General features: G+C 56.9%; 1 protein-coding gene across 2 annotated transcripts in view; it reads left to right on the forward strand.

The window, feature by feature from the left end:
- Positions 1 to 223: 223 nt before the first annotated feature.
- The window catches only part of PEPD (peptidase D), a 119,150-nt gene continuing 97,721 nt past the window's right edge, over positions 224 to 21,652 (forward strand). For both annotated transcript variants that reach the window (XM_027515985.1, XM_027515986.1), the window contains exons 1-4: positions 224 to 311; positions 8,898 to 9,081; positions 10,880 to 11,007; positions 18,325 to 18,388. In XM_027515985.1, the coding sequence (XP_027371786.1) occupies positions 295 to 311; positions 8,898 to 9,081; positions 10,880 to 11,007; positions 18,325 to 18,388 (393 nt within the window). In that variant the 5' untranslated portion in view covers positions 224 to 294. The remainder of the gene's footprint in view (positions 312 to 8,897; positions 9,082 to 10,879; positions 11,008 to 18,324; positions 18,389 to 21,652) is intronic.

The following is a 21,652-nucleotide window of genomic DNA, read 5'->3' on the forward strand; positions in this document are numbered from 1 at the left end:
TCGCTTCTACTTTGAAAAGGCCTCTCTGTCCGCACCCCAGCCGCACCCGTCGCCTACGGGCGACCAGACAGATTCTCCACCTCCTCCAGGGCTCCACCTCCTCCAGGGCTCCGCCCCTCCGGGTCGGCGGGGAGCCCTTCGCCAGAGGGGACTGGACAGGGGCTCTCGGCCCCGCCCATCAAGCCCCGCCCTGGCCCCGCCCATCCAGTCCCGCCCCCCCCCCCCCCCCCCGAAATGGGACCTGGTAGGGCTCAGCTGACGCCCCATTTCACGTGACGCTGGAGCTGGGGAAGCATGGCGGCGGCCACCGGGTGAGTGCTGCCGCTGTCCCTGGCCCTTGGCCGGCGGCGCGGAGCGGGGGCCTTGGGCCTGCCGATTGGACAGCGGGTGAGAGCCCCGCGCTGCCAGGCCGCGTACCTGCCGGGCGTGCAGTATGGCCGTGGGCAGCGCGCTTCTTCGCGCGGGTCGGTCCTCCGAGCGCTGGGCGTCTGGCTGCGAATCCCCTCCCTGGCCGCTGCCCATTGCCTTCAGGGCCGCCGTGGCGCTCAGGCCCCACCCGCGTGTGTGGTGTCCCCACTGTACGGCCGAGTTGGGTCTCGGATCCACGCTCGCGTTCAGTCACGGAACTCCGATGGGAAGGCCGCGTTGCCAGGGTGCTGGGGACCTGGGGATCTGGGGAAGAGGCAGCATTTGAGATGGCCTTGGAATCCTCTCCCCTAGCTAGGCAATTCCACTCTTCCTTCAGGGCCCAGATGGGACCTCTTCAGAGAAGCCTTCTCGAAGTACTTTTCCCACTCTTAGCTGCTGCTGCTAAGTCAGTTCAGTCGTGTCCGACTCTGTGTGACCCCATAGACGACAGCCCACCAGGCTCACCCGTCCCTGGGATTGTCCAGGCAAGAACACTGAAGTGGGTTGCCATTTCCTTCTCCAATGCATGAAAGTGAAAAGTGAAAGTGAAGTAACTCAGTCGTGTCCGACTCTTGGCGACCCCATGGACTACAGCCCATCAGGCTCCTCGGTCCATGGGATTTTCCAGGCAAGAGTACTGGAGTGGGGTGCCATTGCCTTCTCCACTCTTAGCACCACTTGGTAAATAATATAGTACCTTAAAAAAAAAAAACCAACGAACCTGTTCTTGTCTTCTCTCCGTTTAGAGTGTGAGATCAGGGCCTTTGTCTCCTTCACCCCTGGCCTCATTTGCCTTGCACACATGCCTCATAAATTCTGCCCAATAGAAGAATGGTGAGTTGTCTTGGTGGAAGAAAGTGTGGACAGATGGGCCCACTGAAGCGTTGGGGAGTGTCCCAGATGAAGGAACATTCCAAACAAAGGTTGAGAGTGTTCCAGGGACAGGGGACAATGGCGTGTGTCCCTGTGCTGGAGGGCATGGTGTCCTAGCTGGCTTTTCTAGACTTTGTCCTAAGGGACTGGGACATTCCAAGGGTTTTAATCTGCTCAGATCTGCCTTTTAGATAACTATCTTCTGAGCTATGTGTGAGTTCAGGGCAAGACCTGGGCCTGGAGATGCTGGAGCTGGAAAGGGGTGTGGTAGATAGAGCGAAGGCATTGCCCTAGATGCTAGGCCAGAACTGAGATCAGAGTGGGGAAACTGGTGAACTAAATGGGTGTCTCTCTTTGGAAGGTAGGGAGAATGGCAACAGAAAATGGCCCCCTTAGTTGGCCCCCGAGGTTGGGAGAGCTTAGGACATACAGATCAAACACATAATAGGCCCCTGCTGTATTCCAGAAAGTGTACTGGGCCTACCCCTAGGCGTTCACAGGCCACCTGGGTATATGTCATCCATCTGTCTGCCTCTAGTCTTGATGAGTGCCTTGGACGGGCACGGGTTCTGAGCTCAGGGGAGAGTGTGGGTGGGCTTCACTCCCTGGATGGCATTTGTGCTAGTCCTTGAGTAACCCTCAGGCAGATAACTGTGCTTGCTAAGTCTCACATGAATGTCACGGAATCCTTGAGTACCCCTCAGGCAGATAACTGTGCTTGCTGTTTCACATGAATGTCACGGAATCCAGGGTCAGATCCTTGAACCCAGCCTGTGACCCTGTCTTAAAGAGCAGAGTGAGCAGTAGGTGCAGGCCACCCAGATGTGGTTCTATTCCCACTGTATCTGGGCTACCGTGTGGTCACAGGGAGTTCCAGTTGCTACATTTGGGTTCAGGGCTCCGTGCTGGTTTGAGGTCTGCTGTGCTACCAAAGGTACAATGAGCCAGGCTGGTGATTGGATGGGCATGAGCCTAAAGCTGGCTGAATCCTGGAGGGAAGGACTTTATAGCAAAGCTGATTCTCTGGGCCATGTGCAGTAAAAACTGACTGACAGAGGTCTTGGAGAGGTGTGTAATTGGCAGGGAGACCTGAGAGGTAGCTTCCAGAGCTTGACAGGCCCTCCTTGGCAAGAACCACCCTAGGCTGGTATTGGTTGCCCTGCTGGACACTTGGAACCCAGCAACTTCCTTAGGTGGAAGAGGCTTTGAGTGTGTTTCCAGCAAAGCTGTGTCCTAGTATGTCTGGGGACCTTGAAGAATGGCTTTACTGCTGTCATTATAGTTCTTCAAGGTCCCCAGACATACTCAGGGCATATCAGAGCATCAGGCATAATGAGGCACCGTGCCACCGAGTCATAGCCACAGGCTCCCCAGGAGTTGAATTTGGTTGCCTATAGAGTCCTCCCTGAACATGGAGCTTCCCTGGTGGCTCAGTGGTAAAGAATCCACCTGCCAATGCAGGAGATGTGGATTTGCTCCCTGCATTGGGAAGATGTCCTGGAGAAGGAAATAGCAACCCACTCCCGTATTCTTGCCTGGGAAATCCCATGGAGCCTGGTGGGCTACAGTCCATGGGGTCTCAAAGAATTGAGCACGACTTAACGACTAAACAACAAGAGTCCTTCCAGATCCTGGGCCCAGGGAGGCCAGGAGGCTGAGGTGCTTTTTTGTGCTCCATGTGATTTGGGGAGCAGTGGAAGCCCTATGCTAGCATCTCAGGTTCAACTGGAAACTTGAACTGCTACTCTGAGGAGTGTTTCAGGGTTGATCCTGCTTTGCCCTACCAGCCTGGGCGAGGACTTCAAGATTGAGACAGGGTTCCACAGCCCCCAGAGGGTCTGCTGTGAAGTCACCTCCACACCCCCACCTCCATCCCAGGACACTTGGTGGAAGGTGTCTTCTCCTTGAGTCAAACTTTGCATGGACAGAATTGAAACTGCTCAGCTTTAGCCAGAGCTGCTGTATCGGTACCCCTCCTGGCTTTTTCCTTTCTCCTCCTCCCTCTGGCCACTCGCTGGCTGGCCCTGGACTGCCCTCCTCCTCTCACATATTGTTCTCATACTTGCAGGCTCAGCTCAGGTGGTACCTCCTAAAAGCCTTTCCTGACCTCCTTCCCCCCACCGCCTCCCTGATTTGGACCTCCAGTCAAAGCTTCCTTCTCAGAACTTCAGAGAATCCCAGTTTTTCCCTGCTGGCAGGATGCTTTTCTGCATCTGCATGCCTGCCCATAGTGGTCAGGTGAGGGGTTGCTCCCCTTCATGCCTCTGCTGGCATCCTTAAGCCCAGGGACTACTTCAGTGTGTGTCTCTAGGGCCCCGTGGCCGCCTTGTGATTGGTTCTGGGTGACATGGTACCTAATGATTGCTCTATATTGGTCCAGCATGCCATCCTGCGTTCCATGGAGCCCTCAGAAATTGAGGAAGGGAGCTGTGGGCGGGAGTGGGGACAGAACTCTGAACAGGATGAAGGAATATCTTTAGCTCTGTGAGTGACACTGGGGGTGGAGGGCTGCTGCCCAGAAGGCTTTTGCCCAGCGAGGAGCAGCAGGTGAGCTGTCCTGGATATGTCCCTGTGGGTTCATAGGTCACACTGGAGTCAGCATTTCTGGAGAGCAAGTATCTGGAGGAGTTAGATTCTGAATCAGAGCCTGTCTCCACCCTGATATGAACCTTGTGCTCTTGGAGAAGAGACAATGGGCTGACCTTGGGGGCTGGGGTGAGGGGTGGGTCTGTGGGAGGCAGACTGGCTAATGAGGGCCCCTTTGCTCTCCCAGGCCCTGTCTGAGGCCTGGTCTGCCTCCACACAGGTCCCTGGGTGTGCTTAGCCCTGCTGACCTTCCTCAGGAGAAGGGTAGGCAAGGTGGGAGATGCCGGCCAGCTGCTGGGAGGCCCCTTCAGCCAGGGTGAGACGGCCAGCCTTGCTGTCAGTCAGCCAGAGGGTTCAGTGCCTGGCCTGAGCTGGAGGCTGTGGCTGAGGAATTAGGCTGGTCCTTGGCTGGCCTCTCTTGCTGGGAGCTTAGCAGCATGGCCCCATTCAGAAGTGGTGTCACATCACAGGGCAAGGATGTTGTTCTTATCCATGCTATGGACCCATGGGCATCCATGAGACCTTTTTATCCCTCCCAGCATGATTCCCAGGTGGCTCAGTGATAAAGAATCCGCCTGCCAATGCAGAAGATGCAGGTTCAATCCCTGGGTCGGAAAGGTCCCCTGGAGAAGGAAATGGCAATCTACTCCAGTATTCTTGCCTGGGAAATCCCATGGACATAGGAGCCTGGCATGCTGTCGTCCATGGGGTTGCAAAGAGTCGGACACGACTGAGCGGCTAAACAACAACAACAACATGATGAAATAAACTACAGAGGAGGACTTCCCCGGTGGCTCAGACGGCAAAGCGTCTGTCCACAGTGCAGGAGACCTGGGTTCGATCCCTGGGTTGGGAAGATTTCCGGGAGAAGGAAATGGCAACCCACTCAGTACTCTTGCCTTGAAAATCCCGTGGATGGAGATACTTGGTGCAGGTTACTGTCCATGGGGTCGCAAAGAGTCGGGCACGACTGAGCAAATTCACTTCACTTCACAAGGAGAACCAATTATATAGGAACACAGTTACTAAGATGTTAGGAAACAAATTTGTGGTATAGTAATATATGCTTCTTTATTAACACCTTAAATAGTAAAAGCAGCAGGTCTAATCTTAATGTTGAAGTAGTGATGAGTAAAAGTGGTAATCTTGAGATATGGAGACATCAATAAGGTGACATGAAAATACTTCTGATTTCTGTTGATGGATTCTTGCACTGCTGATACTGTTGTGGCTTTTGCTTATGTTAATAACTGAAGAAAATGTTAATTTGAAAGAGAGATTAGAGAAAATAAAGATATAACTTTTTTTTTCCCATTCAAGTAAGTGGAGTCCCTAAACTCTGTGCATTAATCCCTTGGGTGAGAACCCAGCAGGTAGCCATTGAGGGAAAGGAGAGGTGGCTCGGTACTGAATTGGGGGACAGGAGAGGTTTTCCTGGGCATCAGTGTCACACCTTCCATGGGGCAGGTCACTGGCTGTTTCCTGGGCTCTGGCTGTTGACGGGGTGGGCTGGCCCATGAGGGCTAGAGCTTGTTCTGTGGGTCTCTGTGATACCCTGGAGTCTTTATCTGCCAGCCCCTACTATCTCCCCGGGGCGTTGCCCCTGCCCTTGGCTGCCTGCAGTAAAATGTGCCTTATTTACACTTGGACTTGGAGATGACCTGGCTTTTGCCTTTTAAATTCCAGATGCCAGTTAGCAAAAGCTCCAGCAGAAACCAGGTGGGGATGTTTTATTAGTGCTGCTTTTGCTGAACTTGCAGGGAGAAGCCACCTGTGATGGCTCTGAGCCCAACATTCTCTCTGAGGGTTGGTTTATGCCATGAGAAATCAAAGGGCATGTCTCTATACCCCTGGATTCTGGGGTGCCCTGCAGTAATAAATTACTGCAGCCGTCGGCCTGCCTGGGGGCTCTGGCCAGGCTGCCCTTCTCTGTTCTGGCTGAGCCCATGCAGGATTAGGTAGTATTGTCGATTTCCTTTGCAGCAGCAGCTCATGCTCCCAGGGAGGGTAGCTTGTCGAGTTTCCTGTCTTGACCTGGACTGCTCGGCCCTTGGGCCAGAAAACTCCTGTCCAGGTGCCCTGGGGAGTTTAGGTCTCTCAGAAAGTTCTGGATAAGATGAAGTGAAAGTCGTTCAGTTGCGTCCAACTCTTTTCGACCCCACAGACTGTAGCCTTCCAGGCTCCTCCGTCCATGGAATTCTCCAGGCCAGAATACTGGAGTGGGTAGCCATTCCATTCTTCAGGGGGATCTTCCCAACCCAGGGATCAAACCCAGATCTCCCGCATTGTGGGAGGATTCTTTACCGTTTGAGCCACCAAGGAAGCCCAGATCAGATGACGCCTAGCCCTTCTGAGAGCCTTCCAGGTTCCAGGGATCCAGGGATGCAGTGTCAGCTGGTTTTGTTGTTGTTTCGTTGATAAGTCATGTCCGACTCTTTTGCAACCCCATGGACTGTAGCCCACCAGGCTATTCCATCCTTGGGATTTTCCAGGCAAGAATACTGGAGTGAGTTGCCATTTTCCTTCTCCAGGGGAGCTTCCCAACCCAGGGATCGAGCTCACATCTTCTGTATCACAGGCGGATTCTTTACCACTGAGCCACCCCAGGAATTGGTACCTGGTGTGTTTAAGGAGGGAGGTGGGGCGGGGGTAGGCAGAGGGAGCTTAGGTGGGTGGGCTCTGCAGGCTGGGGGCCGAGGCTGGGCATTTTTAGGCACTGGTGCTGTTGAGGCTGCATGGGTCTAGGCAGCTTTGGCCGGGGCCTCTGCAGCGGTGCTGCCCCTTCTGTGCTGTCAGGAGTCCAAAAAGACGAGGCTCTTTCCTGAGCCCACCCTGGCTTTGCTGAGTGAGGGGAAAGAATTGGGGAACACAGGGACTCTGTGCAGGGGTGCTGGTGGCTGCACTTTCAGTTCCTGACGGCATGGCCAGCTGGGATGCTGGCCTGTTTGTGAGCCGTCACCCCTTCCTTTCATCCTGGTGCTGAGCATGGCAGGCAAGTGGCCTGGCTGAGAGGAAGCCCTGGCCCCTTGTGTCCACCCTCAGGCTCTAGTCCCGTCAGCATGTTGGGGTGGGCAGGACCTCCCTACCCTTCCTGGACAGGCTGGTCCAAGGGTGGGGCTTCCTTCCCCTCTGGGGCTGATGTGGCAGCTTTGCACAGCTGTGTGGGTGGCCCCACGCTACGACAGTTGCTCACTCAGCAAATCTTTATTGAGCACTTGCCACATGCCCAGCACAGAGCTTGATGTGGAGCGGCACGGACCAGAGCAGACCCAGCTCTCTGGGCTCGTGGGGTTTCTGTTCCAGTGGACGGAGGCAGACCTCACCCATGAGCACCGTCTCTCACTGCAGCCCCAGGCAGCGCCCCCTCTCTCTGGGCTGTCCCTGCCCTCCTGGACCTCCGCTGGCCAGAGAGCCTGCAGGGCCTCCCCCCGCACAGGTCACAGGCCCCTGCCTAACTCCTGCCCCCTGGCCCCGACCTTGCTGGCCGCCAGCCCACGCACTGGGACTACCCTTCCTCCATTTAGTCATTCATACAGTGCTGTTTTGGGCTTCGCAGGTGACGCCAGTGATAAAGAACCCACCTGCCAGTGCAGGAGATGTAACAGACCTGGGCTTGATCCCTGGGTGTGGAAGATCCCCTGGAGGAGGGCATGGCAACCCTACTCCAGTATTCTTGCCTGGAGAATCCCATGGACACAGGAGCTTGGTGGGCTACGGTCCATAGGGTCGCAAGGAGTTGGACACAACTGAAGTGACTTAGCATGCATGCAGCACTGTTTTAGGGGCCTGGAAGGAGGCGGTCCTCACCCTCACGGAGCTTACATTTTACCTGGGGAGACAACGAGCAAGTAAACTATTAGTCAGTGATGCGTGCTCTAGAGAGGTGGGAAGAGGATAGGTTTGGGTGGGGTTGTTGGAAAAGCTTTGGGGAAGAGGGGGTTTTTCTGCAGAGGCCTGGATGAAGCGAGAACATGAACCTGGTCGGCACTGGGAGAGGGAACAGGAAGGTCCCAGGTGGGAGTGTTCTTGGGCTTTAGGGAAGAGTATGATGCCTGTGCGACCCGCCTCAGCACCTTGTGGCTGGGAGGAAGTCTGCACAGGGTTCTAAGTGCGCTGGGGCAGCCAGGACATGGGGAACGGCTGGGTGACTCTTGAGAGGACTTTATTGCACAGAGAGAGAAGTAGATGCTGGTGGGTGTAGGGGTCAAGGGGTGTATTTTTAACTTATTTATTTTAAAGATGGGTGAGGTTCCTGTACATCTGAATGCTGAGAATGGTCCCCAGAGGGGAAAATTGATGCTGGAGCAATTCAGGGGATTGGGGGGGTGGGGAGAAACATGAGGGGTAGCACAGGCCATGCCCAGGTGGAGGGGAAACCTCAGCCCAAAGGCCGCAACTTCCAAGTCCATCTTGTCATGGTTCCCCCTCAGTCATTTGGCACATACAGGCCTGGCTCGCTCAGTGCCTGGTGCTGAGTGCCGTGTGTGTGTGTGTGTGTGTGTGTGTGTGTGTGTCTTGTGCTGAGTGCCGTGTGTGTGGTGTGTGTGTGTGTTGAGGACAGGAAGGTGTCCCAGCTCAGGTGAGGAACAGCCTGGGCTGCCGGGTCTGTGACCTACAGAGAAGATGCAGCCTGCAGACATGTGGGCAGGGATCCAGTGTTGTCTGGGCCAAATATAACATGGATGAGAAGCTCCTTGATGGCAGGAACTGGAGGGTAGGGGATGTGTCTGGGCATCGTTATAGAGTTTCCAACCGTGGGCTCATCTGTCTACTGATTAAACAGACCCAGCTGCTCCTCATCCCACTTGTCTGACGCTCAGGGCCAGGAGGGGAGGGTGTGGCTGACAGCCCCTGTGGTCCATCGGCAGCCCCACGAGGAGCTGTTCCCGGGTCACACGCAGATCGAGCTTGGATCAGCTTGCCACGTACTCGTGGGGGTCTGGTGCCAGGCTGGGCCCTGCGGCCGCCCCAGACTGTGCATAGGACACGTGCCTGGCGGTGCTAATAGAAGCCTGCTCGTGTCTTTGCAGACCCTCATTTTGGCTGGGGAACGAAACCCTGAAGGTGCCGCTGGCACTCTTCGCGCTGAACAGGCAGCGCCTGTGTGAGCGGCTGCGGAAGAACACGGCAGTGCAGGCGGGCTCCGCGGTGGTGCTGCAGGGTGGCGAGGAGACGCAGCGCTACTGCACCGACACCGGCGTGCTCTTCCGCCAGGTGAGCCCTCCCGGCAGCTTCCCGCCTCTCTGGGTGTGCACTGGGCCTCCTGTGGGCCGTCTGCCCTCTTCCAGCATCAGGCTCGGTGGGTCTGGGCAACTCTGCGCTCCTGAGGGACCTGGAGGAGGTTCTCTGAAGGCAGGCCAAGGCTGAGGTCCCCAGGGGGGCCCCACTCCGGAGGGCAGAGCTGTCACCAATTAGCCTCAGCTCTCTCAGATCAGAGTACAGAGGGATGATGTTCCTGGGGAGCAAGCAGGCAAGGCTTCCTGGAGGAGGCAGTATTGGGTGTGGATCCTGAAGGCCAGCATGCATTCTGACGGGTGGAGCTGGGGATGGGTGTTCTAGGTCGGGGAATGGTATCCACAGGACTAGACCCAGACAGTGGGCTGGGCAGCCTTCCCTGGGCCAGGAGAGGTGCTGATGGGGAGGGCCGAGTTCCTGCGACCAGATTGTGCCACAGCAAGGAGAATGGACTGGCGCTGCAGAGGTCCTGGGAGGAGGAGGCATGGGAACAGGGTCTGAGCAGGAGTCCAGCGCCCCGGCATTCATCCCAGCTTCGCCAGTGCTGACCTCTTGGGTTTGGTTTCCTCCCCTGGGAAGTGATCCAGGGGCTCCGCAAGGTTCTAGAGCCCTGGGGGATGGCGGCGGGTGGCCAAGCTGTAGAAAGCCAGCCTGGACGTGATGGCCTCTGGCATCACTCAGTTCCCAGGGACAGGAACAAGGACAGTCATCAGAGGCTCACCCAGGGGGCCCTAGGCTGGCCCCACTTTACAGATGAGGAAACAGGAGCTGGGATTAATTAGAACCCATCTGCCAGCTCCAAGTCTCCCAGAGCAGGGGTCTGACTGTCGAACATCCAGGTCAGGGAGCAGGCAGAGGAATGGGAAGGGAGCTGAGCATGGATCGCGGGCAGCAAGGCATGGCCTCTGCAGCTGGACAGTGTCCACCCTGTGGGGCACAGGCCTATATCCACTGCTGCGAGCCATGGTGCACGCAGCATCTTCCACGGAAAGAAAGTGTCTCCTACTGGAGGGCTTCCCTCTGCCTCTTCGTTCCTGTCGTCCCCGGGTTGCTGGAGACGTGGAGGTCTAAATAAGTTTTCTCTGCCTCGTCCTGATGCTTCTTGAGGTTTCCATAGTCTGTGGTTTAAAAACCAATCTCCTAAATTCAGCTGTTGGCTCCCTTACTGATGTTTTATGCAAGATTAATTTTAGAAGGGCGCCTCCTCCACTTCATACCTTTACAACGATATTTTAGCTCCGTGTTTAATGCTAAACACTGAAGTCATCAGCTGCCCCGGGGGCGGGAGAAGGAAGGAAGAAGTCTTAAATGGAGGAATCTACTTCTGAGCAGATGCCTGGCCTGGGCGTCTTAAGTCAAGGTGGCACCTTGCCTGCCTGCAGGCAGTGGGGGTGGCAGAGAGGTGGGGAGGGACGGGGGGATGCGGGTAGGGCGTTGCCAGATCTGTGATGCTCATGGGCACCCGTGTCTTAACCTGTCCCGTCTGGGATCTGAGGGAAGTGGCCGGGGAGGTGGGGGTGGCGGGTGGGGCTGGGACACGGGCATGAAGCAGGGTCCGAGCAGCCAACCAGAAGGAAGGAGAAGATGGCAGTTGGTTGGAGGGGGCACAGTGCTGAGATGCAGGGCGGTGTGAGCCTGGGGTCAGACTTTAAGAGCCGGTGAGCCCGAGCCGACTCTCTGGGGTGTGGGAAGGAGGGCGCTCAGACTCTCCACCTCTCTCCTTGTGCTTTAAGTTTCCATCCTGCCGACTGGGTGACCTGCGTCCTTGTTCCCACAGGAGTCCTTCTTTCACTGGGCATTTGGTGTCACCGAGCCGGGCTGCTACGGCGTGATCAACGTGGACACCGGGACGTCGACTCTGTTCGTGCCCAGGCTTCCTCCCAGCCATGCCACCTGGATGGGAAAGTAAGGAGCAGTCTGGGGCTGCGACCGTGCCGGCTGACCACTGGCTGGCTGGCTGGCTGGGGGCGGGGGCAGGGCCTGGCCTGTGAGTGGCAGCGGGGGAGGGTTAGCAAGGGGCAAGGGTTAGTGGGCAAGTGTACTGACAGTCTGCTCTGGGCCGGAGCCCTGTGCCCTTGGATGGGAAGGAGCGTCAGAGCCAGAGCTGCAGACTGTCTTCACGTTTGTTTGGAGGTGCTGTTTGTTAATACTGAAATTCCGGATTCCCAGCTGTGTTGAGATGCCTGAGGCCTTGGCTCTGGGTAGGGGAGACCTTCACTCCTGTGTAGCGTCCATGGGAGGTGGCCCCACCCTGGTGTGCTGGGGTTGGCTCTGGTCAGGGAGGACAGCCTGGGGTCCTTCTCTGAGGCCTGTTACGGATTGCATGCTGTCACGGCGTGCCTCCCATGCGCCGGCCTCTGGGCTAAGCCATGAGGGGCTGAGGATGTAGGTAGGCCCTGGCTCCGGTGGCTCAGCTGGGAGACAGGGTCATGCTCTGGGGCTATGCTGTGTGACAAGCTTGGGGCCAGAGGCCTGGGTGAGGCTGAGAGGCTGCCACACTCATCATCTGGAGTGTCTGCCAGCGTCAGGACCCTTGGCCACATCCACTGCTCCCAGGAGCCATTCCTGCTGGCTCCAAGGTGCTGAGGCGGAGGCTGTACTTAACTGCGTATGCTTGAGGCGATCAGAGGATTCCGCTAGATGCTCTCCACCTTCTAGCGTGTCATTTCTGCCAGGAGAGTGCTTATTCTGGGCTAATGTACAAATTGCAGCCTTGGCTGCCTCGTGGTCCCAACGCTCATTGCCAGGTAGGCTGGCGGGTCTGTGGCTGGTTTGAGTGACAAGGCATCTGTGCAGAGGGCCAGGGTAGGGCCCCCCAACCTCAGTGGGCTTCTCCGGGAAGCAGGTCTGACCACTGTCGGAGCCTCCAATGCCTTATCTGTGGAACAGCCATGATGCCACTCACGAGGCATCACGAGGGCTTTAGTCCATTAGTCACTGTGCATGGTTACACTGTGGGATGGTCACTGTGCCGTGACACTGGAGTGAGGCAGCAAGGGTGCTGGGGACAGGCAGCTGGTAATGTCCACAGTATTTATGGCCATTCCCTATGGAGAGTTGGAATCGTGTCCCTCCTGCCTGACTCGGTCAGGATCTGGGTCACAGCCTCAATGCATAAACGTGCCTGGGTCACTGTGTGACTTCTGAGTGAAGTGAGTGTTAGTTGCTCAGTTGTATCTGACTTTTTGTGACCCCATGGACTGTAGCCCTCCAGACTCCTCTGTCCATGGGATTTCCCAGGCGAGAGTACTGGAGTGGGTAGCCATTCCCTTCTCCAGGGGATCTACCCAACCCAGGAATTGAACCCAGGTCTTCTGCGTGGCAGGTGGATTCTTTACCATCTGAGCCACCAGGGAAGCCTGTGACTTCTGAGGCTAGACTGTAAATTATGCTGTAGTTTCCACCAGGCTCTTGCTCCTCGAGCCCAGCTGCCATGTGGTGAGGAACCCAGACTTACCTGTGTGGAGGGCCCAGAGCCTGGCTGCCAGCCAGCACCACCCGCTGGAGCCTCAGCCCTCTTGAAAGTCTGTCCCGAGCCCTGACCGTCAGGGTCTGTGAGCACGATACATGGTTTTTTACTCCACTGTGGGTCAGGGTGGCTTGTCACAAAGCCCTGGTGACTGCAGGAGTTTCCTGGTGAGAGTTTAGATCTAGTCTGGGTGAGAAGATTCTCCCAGAGCCCTCCCTGCACCCTGAGGTGATCACAGAGCTGTAGCCTCAGCCCTTCCTGCCAGTGGCATGTCCGGGGCCCCTGTGCCTGGGCGGCCCCCGTGGCCTTGGCCTGCCTACCCTCTCAGCCTCCCCATGGCCCTGCCTCCTGGCCCCAGGTGTGCTGAGACGCCCATAGTGTCAGAGATGCAGCCCCATGAGACGTGGGTGTGGACAGTAGTGAGTTTCCATCAGGAGGCGTGGCGGGGCTCTGAAGGTGTCACCACTTCTGACCACTGATGCTGCTTACACAGGGCTGACTCTTGCCAGAAGTCAGGGAGTGCCTGTCCACAGGGTGGAGTGGACATCCTCCAGGCTGTGGCTTCTTCCCTGGGGATCCTCCAAACAGCTGAGCAGGTCTCACCCTGCCTCCCCACAGCCAAATGGCATTTGGGGGGTTTTGTTTTGGCTGCTTGGCATGACATGTGGGATCTAGTTCCCCGACTAGGGATCTAACCCTTGTCCCCTGAAGTGAAAGTGCCGAGTCTTAACCACTGGACCACCAGGGATGTCCTAATATGAGGGTTTAAAACTCCAGACCTTACTGGTGAGGGAGCAGCCGTTAGCGGTTGCCTGTTCTAGAGCATAGTCTTCAGTAATACAGGGATGATCTTCTGCACTTTGACCATGGCTGTGTTTCAGAACTGCTGTTAAAAGTTCTTCTCTAATCTGTCCCTGCTTTGCCAGGGCAACTGACTGTGTGGTACGGATTTTGGAGGGTACAGATGGGTCTGCAGGGTGCATCTCCCTGTTGGAAAGGCTTTAGGTGGTCTGGGCAGGCCAGATGGAGCAGGCCGGTCCCCAGGGGCATTCTGGCTCCGCAGCAGAGAGCTAGCCCCTTGTCTCTGGCAGACCTGGCTCCCTTCCGTGCCTACCCCATCCAGCCTTCCCCTCTCTCTGCTCTGGTGTGACCTTCTACTAGTCTGCGTGTCCCAAGCCTTCGGGAGAGAAGGCGGCATGTTGGGAACAGGGCAGTGGAAGGGGTGGGCTGTCTGGGGCTGGAGTGGGGAGCGGCCTAGTCTGATGTGCAGAGCTGATCTGACACTCCTGATCAATAGGGCGGGAGCGAGGCTGGCGGGATTACCTGGCCTTTTCGATCAAAACCCACCAGCCTGAACATTTGACCTTCAGCTCCTCAGCTTCCTTCTGAGTCTCTCTCTGATGGCTTTTGAAAATCCTGCTGGCAGATACTGCAATCCGAAGTCGCCCAGGGAAACAGCACCCCCGTCTTCACATTTGCCGCTTCCTGTGTAAACAGCCTGTCCTGTCATCAAGGCTTCAGATGTGAGGGGCCCGTGGGAGCTGGGGGCTCAGGCTGTTCCTCACCCCAGGCCGTTGTGGGGACGGGAATGCAGTAGCTTCTATTTTGTTTTTATTTGGCATTTTTGCTTGTACAAGTCTGGTGGTTTTTTTGATGTGAGAGTGTTTCCTTTCATTTCCGTCAGAATCCAGCTCAGCTGATGGCAGTTTTGGCCCCCGGGCTGTCTGGGGTCCTCTGAGCAGGTGGGAAATTGGCACCCTGGGGAAGCTTCAGCACGGTTGGAGGGTGAGCGACTCTGGGCCAGGTTGGGGGACCCCTCCTAGGACCTCAGCAGCCTGGCTGTGTTCTGCTCCCACCCCTGGCTGAGACCTCTGGCTTGAACGTGAGAGAGTGTGGCTGGCCTGGGGTTTGTAGGGAGGAGGGAGCTGTGTCTGGGGCTGAGGCTCTGCACATGGCACTTCCTGGTGTGGGAACTGACGTGTGTGTGCTGTGTGCTATGGCGTGTGTGGTGTGGTGCGTGTGTGGGGTGTTTTCACAGCCCCTGTCCCCGACCCTGTACACACAGTTGGGTCACAGGATGATGGCTGCCTCAGCCTGTCTGGTGGCCTGGTCCTGGCTCCCTTGCCTTCAGGGTAGTGATGACGGGTGCAGGCCTCCCAGAGGAGGAGGACCAAGGGAAATCCTTTGGCTCTGACCCCAGGCGGTTTGTGAGGAACCTGACCCCAGGCAGCCTGAGGCCTGGTGAGGGGTTTTGCCGGGACACTCAGCCAGGCTCCTCTCCATCACCTCTGCTCCCGACACCAGCCTCTCTGAGAAGTGCCGCCTTGCCCCCAGGATCAGTGACCCGCACTATGGAAAGCCCTGCCCTTCTCTCTCAAGCTAACAGAACCCCGACATGGTTGCCCCCTTCATTCCGGAGCTGGGGCGGGGCTCTGGGCGGTGAGCAGGAGAAGACTGCAGGCAGGCTCCAGCCCCTGGACGTGGATGCTGACGGCTGTAATTCGGCCCTGTTACTGGTTCATTAGCCACGTGCAGGTGGTCAGCTTGCCAGCTAGACCTGTGCTTGGAAATTTCATTTTCTAGAGGGTCCCACTATGTCTGCCCATGGGTGTTAGTTGAAAGCTTCCTTCTCAGGGGAGGCCCCACAGAGGGTGCTGGCACTCACCGCGCCCGCCCTGACCCTGAGTCGCCTGCTGGGCCCAGCTCCAGTGGAGGAGGCCTGCATGGGCCGGGACCGCGGACACTGGCTCCTTCCTGAAGACGTGAACCCCTTTGAGAGGGGGCCCTGCCTCCTCTCTCCTGCCAGAGCTTCCCCTTCCTTTTTTGTAAATTTTTTTTAAATTTTTTTATTATTAATTTTTTATTACCAAAAATATTTTGCATTGAGGTATAGCTGATTAACAATGTTGTGGGAGATTCAGGTCGCCCCTTCCTTTTGAAGGGAGAGTTTCTGGGGTGGGGTTGGCTTCCCTGCTGGCCCAGTCTCTCGCATCCAGTTGCTGCCACTTGGATCTCCCATACGACGGGATCTGGCCAGAGCTGCCCTGCTGGGCTCCAGACTGCAGTCAGGGCAGCGTGCACCTCTCTGTGTGGCCGCAGCCAGCCCAGCGCTCAGTGGGCATGGAGTTGCCCAGGGACCTCTCCTGCAGGGCTCCTGTGGACGTGCCGGTCCTTTTCCTGTCAGTCCCTCTGGTGGCTGGCTTGACATGGTAGCCTGGCACACTTATCTCTTACGGTGCCATTTAAATGATTTTTACTAGAATTGGCCCCAAAACATGAAAAATAAGTACTATTCAAACTTAACTATCCCTGTCCTTTAGGAAGAAATGGCATGCTAAGTGCCAGAGGAGATGCAGTTGGTTATTCCTGCTGACAGCCAGGCCTGTGGCTCGTTGGGTGACTCGGGGCCCTTGAGGCCCGTGTGCACTCTGGACTTGTTGAGGGGGGCAAAGGGCGTTTGGTGGGGCTGACTTCCAAACTCGCTTCCTCCTGGACATCAGAGCAGCAGCGTCTGGCTCTCCTGTGGGCTGGCTGGCCCCTCGTGGCTCCTTGGCTCCTGTGGCAAGTGGAGTGGCCCATCGCTGGTGGGTGAGGGGTAGACAGGCAAGCACACAGCCCTGGGCGACCCATGGGGTCCCAGCTGCCTTGTGCTTCTCTCTCCTTTACTCCCTCCTCCACCCCCTCCACCGGTTCCTCCCTGTTAAGACCTTGACCTCAGGCTGAATACATGGAAATGTTCCCAGGTCTCCAGTCTCCTGGGTTTCTGCTGAATCCTAATTGCCAAGAGCCGCCTACCCCCCGCCCCTCCCTCCCTGCTCCAGCCCCGCACCCGGGCAGGGCCAGCAGGAGCACGGTTCCTGAGGTGTCCCTTGGCAAGATGGCTTGGAAGACCTGGGAGGGTTAGGGTCCCCGACAGGAGGTGAGATGAGAAGCTCGGTGTCCAGGCTAATGGCTGAGACTCCCCTCTGTCGGATCATCCAGGCCGGCCTCGGAAGCAGGCCCTTAGCTCTTCCTGACTCATTTGGGAGTTTGCTTTTGATGCCTGTCACAGCTGGAGCAGATGGAGTGATGGGGGCCCACAGGTGAACTGGGGACCCGCCGAGGATGTTGAGTGTCTGTCCTTAGCTGGGGCTGGAGTCACAGCAGTCAGCAGGAACATGGTGACGACACCAAGGTCCCTACCCTTTGCCCTTCTGGCCTGTGCTTCTGTGTGTGGCTGGCCTGTGCTGAGAGTGTCACCCCGTGGTAGCAAAGGGTCTGCGAGCTCTTGGCAGTAAGCCTTGGAGCCAGGACCTTCAGTGTCCACGCGGGGTGCTTGTCATCAGTTCCTGCCCCATGTAGCTGCTATGGTTGGTGCTAACGGAGGCACCAGACTTTGGCCATTTACCTTTGAGTCCTGTCTCAACCACAGAAGCTGATGCAAGTGGATCGTGCAAGTTTAATTAATGATGGGAGCTTGACACCCAGTGCCCACATCAGAGAAGCCAGAAGGGAGGTGAAGCAAAGAGGGTTCTGGAACACTGAGCTGCCCATTGCCAGGGACCACTGTCTCCCCAGCCCAGCTCACCCCCTGGGGCTGTGAGTGCCCTTCTGCTAATCCCCAAGGCCACCTGTCTCTGGATCATGCTCTGTGTTTCCTGGCCACAGTCTGGTCTGGGATGCCTGTTTGGGTGAAAGGAAAATTTCCACTCAGAGAGGGGATGGAAGTCTGTTTTCTGGGTAGTGATGCTGGTACCTTGGAGGTATGTGGGGCTTGCTCTCAGAGGTGGTTGTCTCCAAGTGCCCTCTCTCCCTTATCCCCCGTGCCTTATCCTCCCAGGCACGCTGTCCTTGGCACCGCCCCCTGCCTGTCTGCTCATCCTTGAGAGCCCAGGAAACACTCTAAAAGCCATCTGCTGCTTCCTCTGAGGCCTCCTTTGGATCTGACACTTGGTGACTAGAGTACCCCACATCGCAGGCAGGAGAAGGGTGAACCCTCTGAGCTGATGCAGTGCCCAGGCATGGGATGGCACAGGGCAGTGTGTGTGTGTGAGACTAGACTTGGCTGGGACACCCTTCTCCTGGGTGGCTGATGCTCCTGATGTGAGCTGTGTCACCAGCAGTGACATTGATTCATTTTCCCACAAGAGGCTGGGGGGTGGGGTGGTGCTTGCTGGACCCGCCAGCCCTGCCCAGCACAGCCGTGACCACGGTCAGCACACGCGTGGCCGTGAGGTGGGCGGGGGCGACTGAGCCGCCTCCGCTCTGGGTCTTTGTCTCCTCACCAGCTGACTTTTTAGGGACGATGAGGAAGCTTGAGTGTTTCTCATCACAGTGAGTAATACTGTTATTGACTTCTTTAAAATGTTAATTTTTGATTTTTAAACTTTCTTTTAAAGAGGCTCCGTGGGGGCCTGGGAGGCGGCTTATTTCACTCCCCAAAGAGTAGGGTGTGCTGGCGGGCTGCCCCATGGACTCTCCCTGGAGGGCGGAGGGAGGGTCGTCCTCAGCTACTTGCTGCAAGCGGTGAGGGTCACAGACTCAAAGGAAGAGCAGAGGTCGGCTGGGAGAGGTGGAGGGAGGCAGGCGGGGTTCAGCGGTCTCTCTGTGGCCCATTGTCCTTTGCCCCCCTTCCCCGAGTCTGTGTTGGGCAGGCTGGCTTGGTGCCAAGTGCTGGATAGGGTAGGAATGGGCCCTAGACTGGGGGTGGGAAGGCAGCCGGGGCCCAGCCAGGGCCAAACCCTGACCCTGGCCTTCCTTGTGCTTCTTTTGAGGATCCACTCCAAGGAGCACTTCAAGGAGAAGTACGCCGTGGATGATGTCCAATACACAGACGAGGTCAGTAGTGGCGACCACTCCCCCTGCCGCAGCCTGGCTTGACATCGCGGGACAGCATGGTCCAGCCACCAGCTCCCTTAGCAGTGCCGGAAGCGTCTGGTACCTGGGAGGTGGCTGCTGAGCTGCTCGGAGGAGGCTATCTCTCAGGCTCGGCTGGGCCTTCACGTGTCAGGAGGCCCTCTCGCAGGCCCTCATCAGCTGCAGATGCTGCTGTCAGAAAAGCCCCAGGCTGCGAGAGGCCTGTGGTGTGGGATGGACTTGGAGGTGCCCTGGCTATACTTTTATTTATTTATTGGCTGTGTCACACAGTTTGCGGGATCTTAGTTTCCCAACTAAGGATGGAACCCGGGTCACGGCAGTGAAAGCGTGGAATCCTCACCACTAGGCCACCAGGGAACTCCCTGCAGCTTTAATCTTTTCCCACTGTGCTTGGCCAGTAGTGTGTGGCCAGGATAGGGATGCAGCTGTCCTCCCGGGGCTCTGAGTCTGTCCGCAGTCCAGGCAGTCGGAAGGGGCTGCCCCTGACTCCGGGGCTCTGAGTCTGTCCGCAGTCCAGGCAGTCGGAAGGGGCTGCCCCTGACTTGCACTGCTGTCAGAGCAGGGGGAGACGCCCATGCTTAGATCCTCTCCTTTGGTGAGTGTGCCCCTCCTGCCTTTGTAAACCGCATTGTAACATTATTGCCCTTTGGGACCTTGACCTTCTGGGTCTCTTGGGCGTGAAACCTGGAGGTGGGCAGCCTGGGCCTGGCCCTGGGGCTCAGCCCACCGACTCAGAGCCTCCCAGCCACTATCTGATGGTTTTGCTTCTATGACCAGGGGGTGGGCAGTGGCGGGAAGAGGGTGAACTCAGCTCCACTTACCCTGTGATTTCTGGGGAGAAGCAGAACTGGCCTCTAGATGAGGTAAAACAGAAGAGGTCTCGAGTGTCAGGACAGGAAAGCCTATAATGATGGTCTAGGATTACAGCCCCACAGACCAGCTCATTCTGAGTCTGTTTAGGAAGCAGAATCTTAAGTGAAGGCGTCAGTGGAGTTGAGAGCAGGGAGCTTTCTGCAGGCCCCCCCGTCATCTGTGTCATCGGCTTTGTTGTGCCTGTTATTGCTGTGGATCTTACTGGAAACGAGGGCTCCTGGGGACTGGGAGACAGGTGCTTCACTTTGGGGTAGCACCTGCAGGTTCCAGGAACCTCAGTAGCTCACACGGATTCCCTCCTCCCTCTGCCTTGTGCTGTGGGGGCCAGAGTCTCACCCTGATTAGAGGAGGAGGCCAAGGCTCCAAGCAGTGAAGGGCTTCATCCACAGCCCCACCAGTGTGGAGTACTAGACTTGGATGTGACCTCAGAGCCTGTGGACCCCAGAGGCGCACCCTCCACCCCTGCCTGTGCCCTGTCAGAAGTGAGCGGGTGCTGCTGGACATGCCTGTAGAGCTGACAAGGCTCCCAAGTGCTTTGGATTTTCTGTGGCTTGAATTGGAGCCCAACCAAAGTACAGATGCCTGAGCTGGGAGGCACTTGAGGTGCCTGGGGCTGCTCCATCACGGACCGTGACAGGAAGCCCTTTGTGTTGGGCCGGTTCTATGAGGCTCGGCTCGATCTAGCCCTCAGACAGCCTTGGCCATCTGCACAAATCATAGACAGGAAGCCGCTGACACTTGTCTCCTCTGCAAGAAGGCAGGAAGCCCCCACCCCAGGCCATGTCACTCGATACCACACGCAGGTGGCTGATGTAGCAGACCTGGCTGCCTAGTTCCCTCCTCGTACAGGTGATTCTGAGTTTAATTGTTGAGAAGGTCGACTGAACGGTGGCTCCCCTGAGAGGGTAGGGCTTAGGAAAACCTTGAGAGGGGCTAGGCATTGCCGTCAAGGTGCAGTGCAGAGGCTGTGTGCCTGGTGATGGGAGCTGGCCTGGCAGAGGGCAAGTCTTGTGTCCTCTTTTGTGGCACCAGACAGGTGTTGCCAAGGTCACTGACTCAGATACAAGAGACCTTGGTGGCAGCCACAGCCAAGGCAGTGGCTGATACCTCCCATCTCCCCACCTCAGTGGGTAAAGGCATCGGGAGTGGTGTGCCCCCGATTGCTCTGTGGGACTGCTGGCCCCAGGTTACCAGATACCCCAGTTGTTCATGAGTAGGTGCACATCCATGTTGTTTGTGGTCATTCCCCACATTTAAATTTTGGGAACAATTTGACAATTTTAAATGCATTGCTGCATTGAAAAACCATCGTGCAGCCCTGTTTCAGACTGCCATGAAGAGCTTTGCTTTTTGCACAGTGAACCCAGCTTCCTGGAACAATAGGAGCTTGTTTTGACAGCACTGGTCAAGGATCATCCAGCTCCCTTTTCTGGATCGTCACCCTTGAAGAGTGGCCAGCAGGCCTGGTGGAAGCCTTGGGTGCGAGGGTGCAAGAGGGAAGCCTCTGACTGTCCCCAGGGACGGATCCTTGTCCACAGGGCTCTGAAGCATTCTGTGTTTGCTGTCCACCTCAACCTGCCGGAGAGGCCAGGCTACCTGGGAAACAGGTGCTGTGGCATGAAGCAAGGCAGGGGTGTTTAACAGCACTGGTTTGTGAGAGCTGGTGGGTCTCCAGTGACCGCTGCTCCATGGAAACGAGGCCCTGTGTGGCCGGAGCTGTGTCATCCTGTACGTGGAGTTGCATTTCCCGCTGGTGACGCATAGCTGCCTCCCGTCACCTTAATTTCAGAGGCGTGGAATCAGGGTGTGCCGATGAGAGTGTAGCAATAATGGGTCTCCACAGGGAAGGGCGGATGCAACTGCCCAGCTTGGGGAGGTTTCGCAGCCGCAGAAGTAAGCAGAGCCCACTCAAGAGGTTGTGATCGATAAAAGACGCTGTCCTGCCAGGACCATCAGACGCCTGGCCCGCCACGTCAGACCTCCTCCATCCGTCTGCTCCTTCTCCTCCATTATTCCCCACCAGCACATCCTGAGTCGTAGCTGAGAAGAAAACCAGCAGCCAGCACATTTGTCATCCTCCCCTCTCCCAAGGACAATAGCGCCTACAATCCCCAAGTGCCTGCTCGCACTCTGGCTCTGCTGCAGCAATTGACAGACCCGCTCCACGCTGATGAATGTAGACCCTTCAGTCGCCGTAACAACACACCCAGGGCCGACAAGCACGGCTCCGGTTCCTTCTAATGAGCCGCCCCCTCCTCAAGGAGGGCCTGGGGAGTGTCAGTGACTCAGCGTGCTGTGGTGCGTGCAGCTCCGGGGCCGGGCTTCAGTCATTCTCAGAGCAGTTACTGAGCA

Source organism: Bos indicus x Bos taurus, chromosome 18 (genome assembly GCF_003369695.1).
Source record: "Bos indicus x Bos taurus breed Angus x Brahman F1 hybrid chromosome 18, Bos_hybrid_MaternalHap_v2.0, whole genome shotgun sequence".
NCBI classification, from domain to species: Eukaryota; Metazoa; Chordata; class Mammalia; order Artiodactyla; family Bovidae; genus Bos; species Bos indicus x Bos taurus.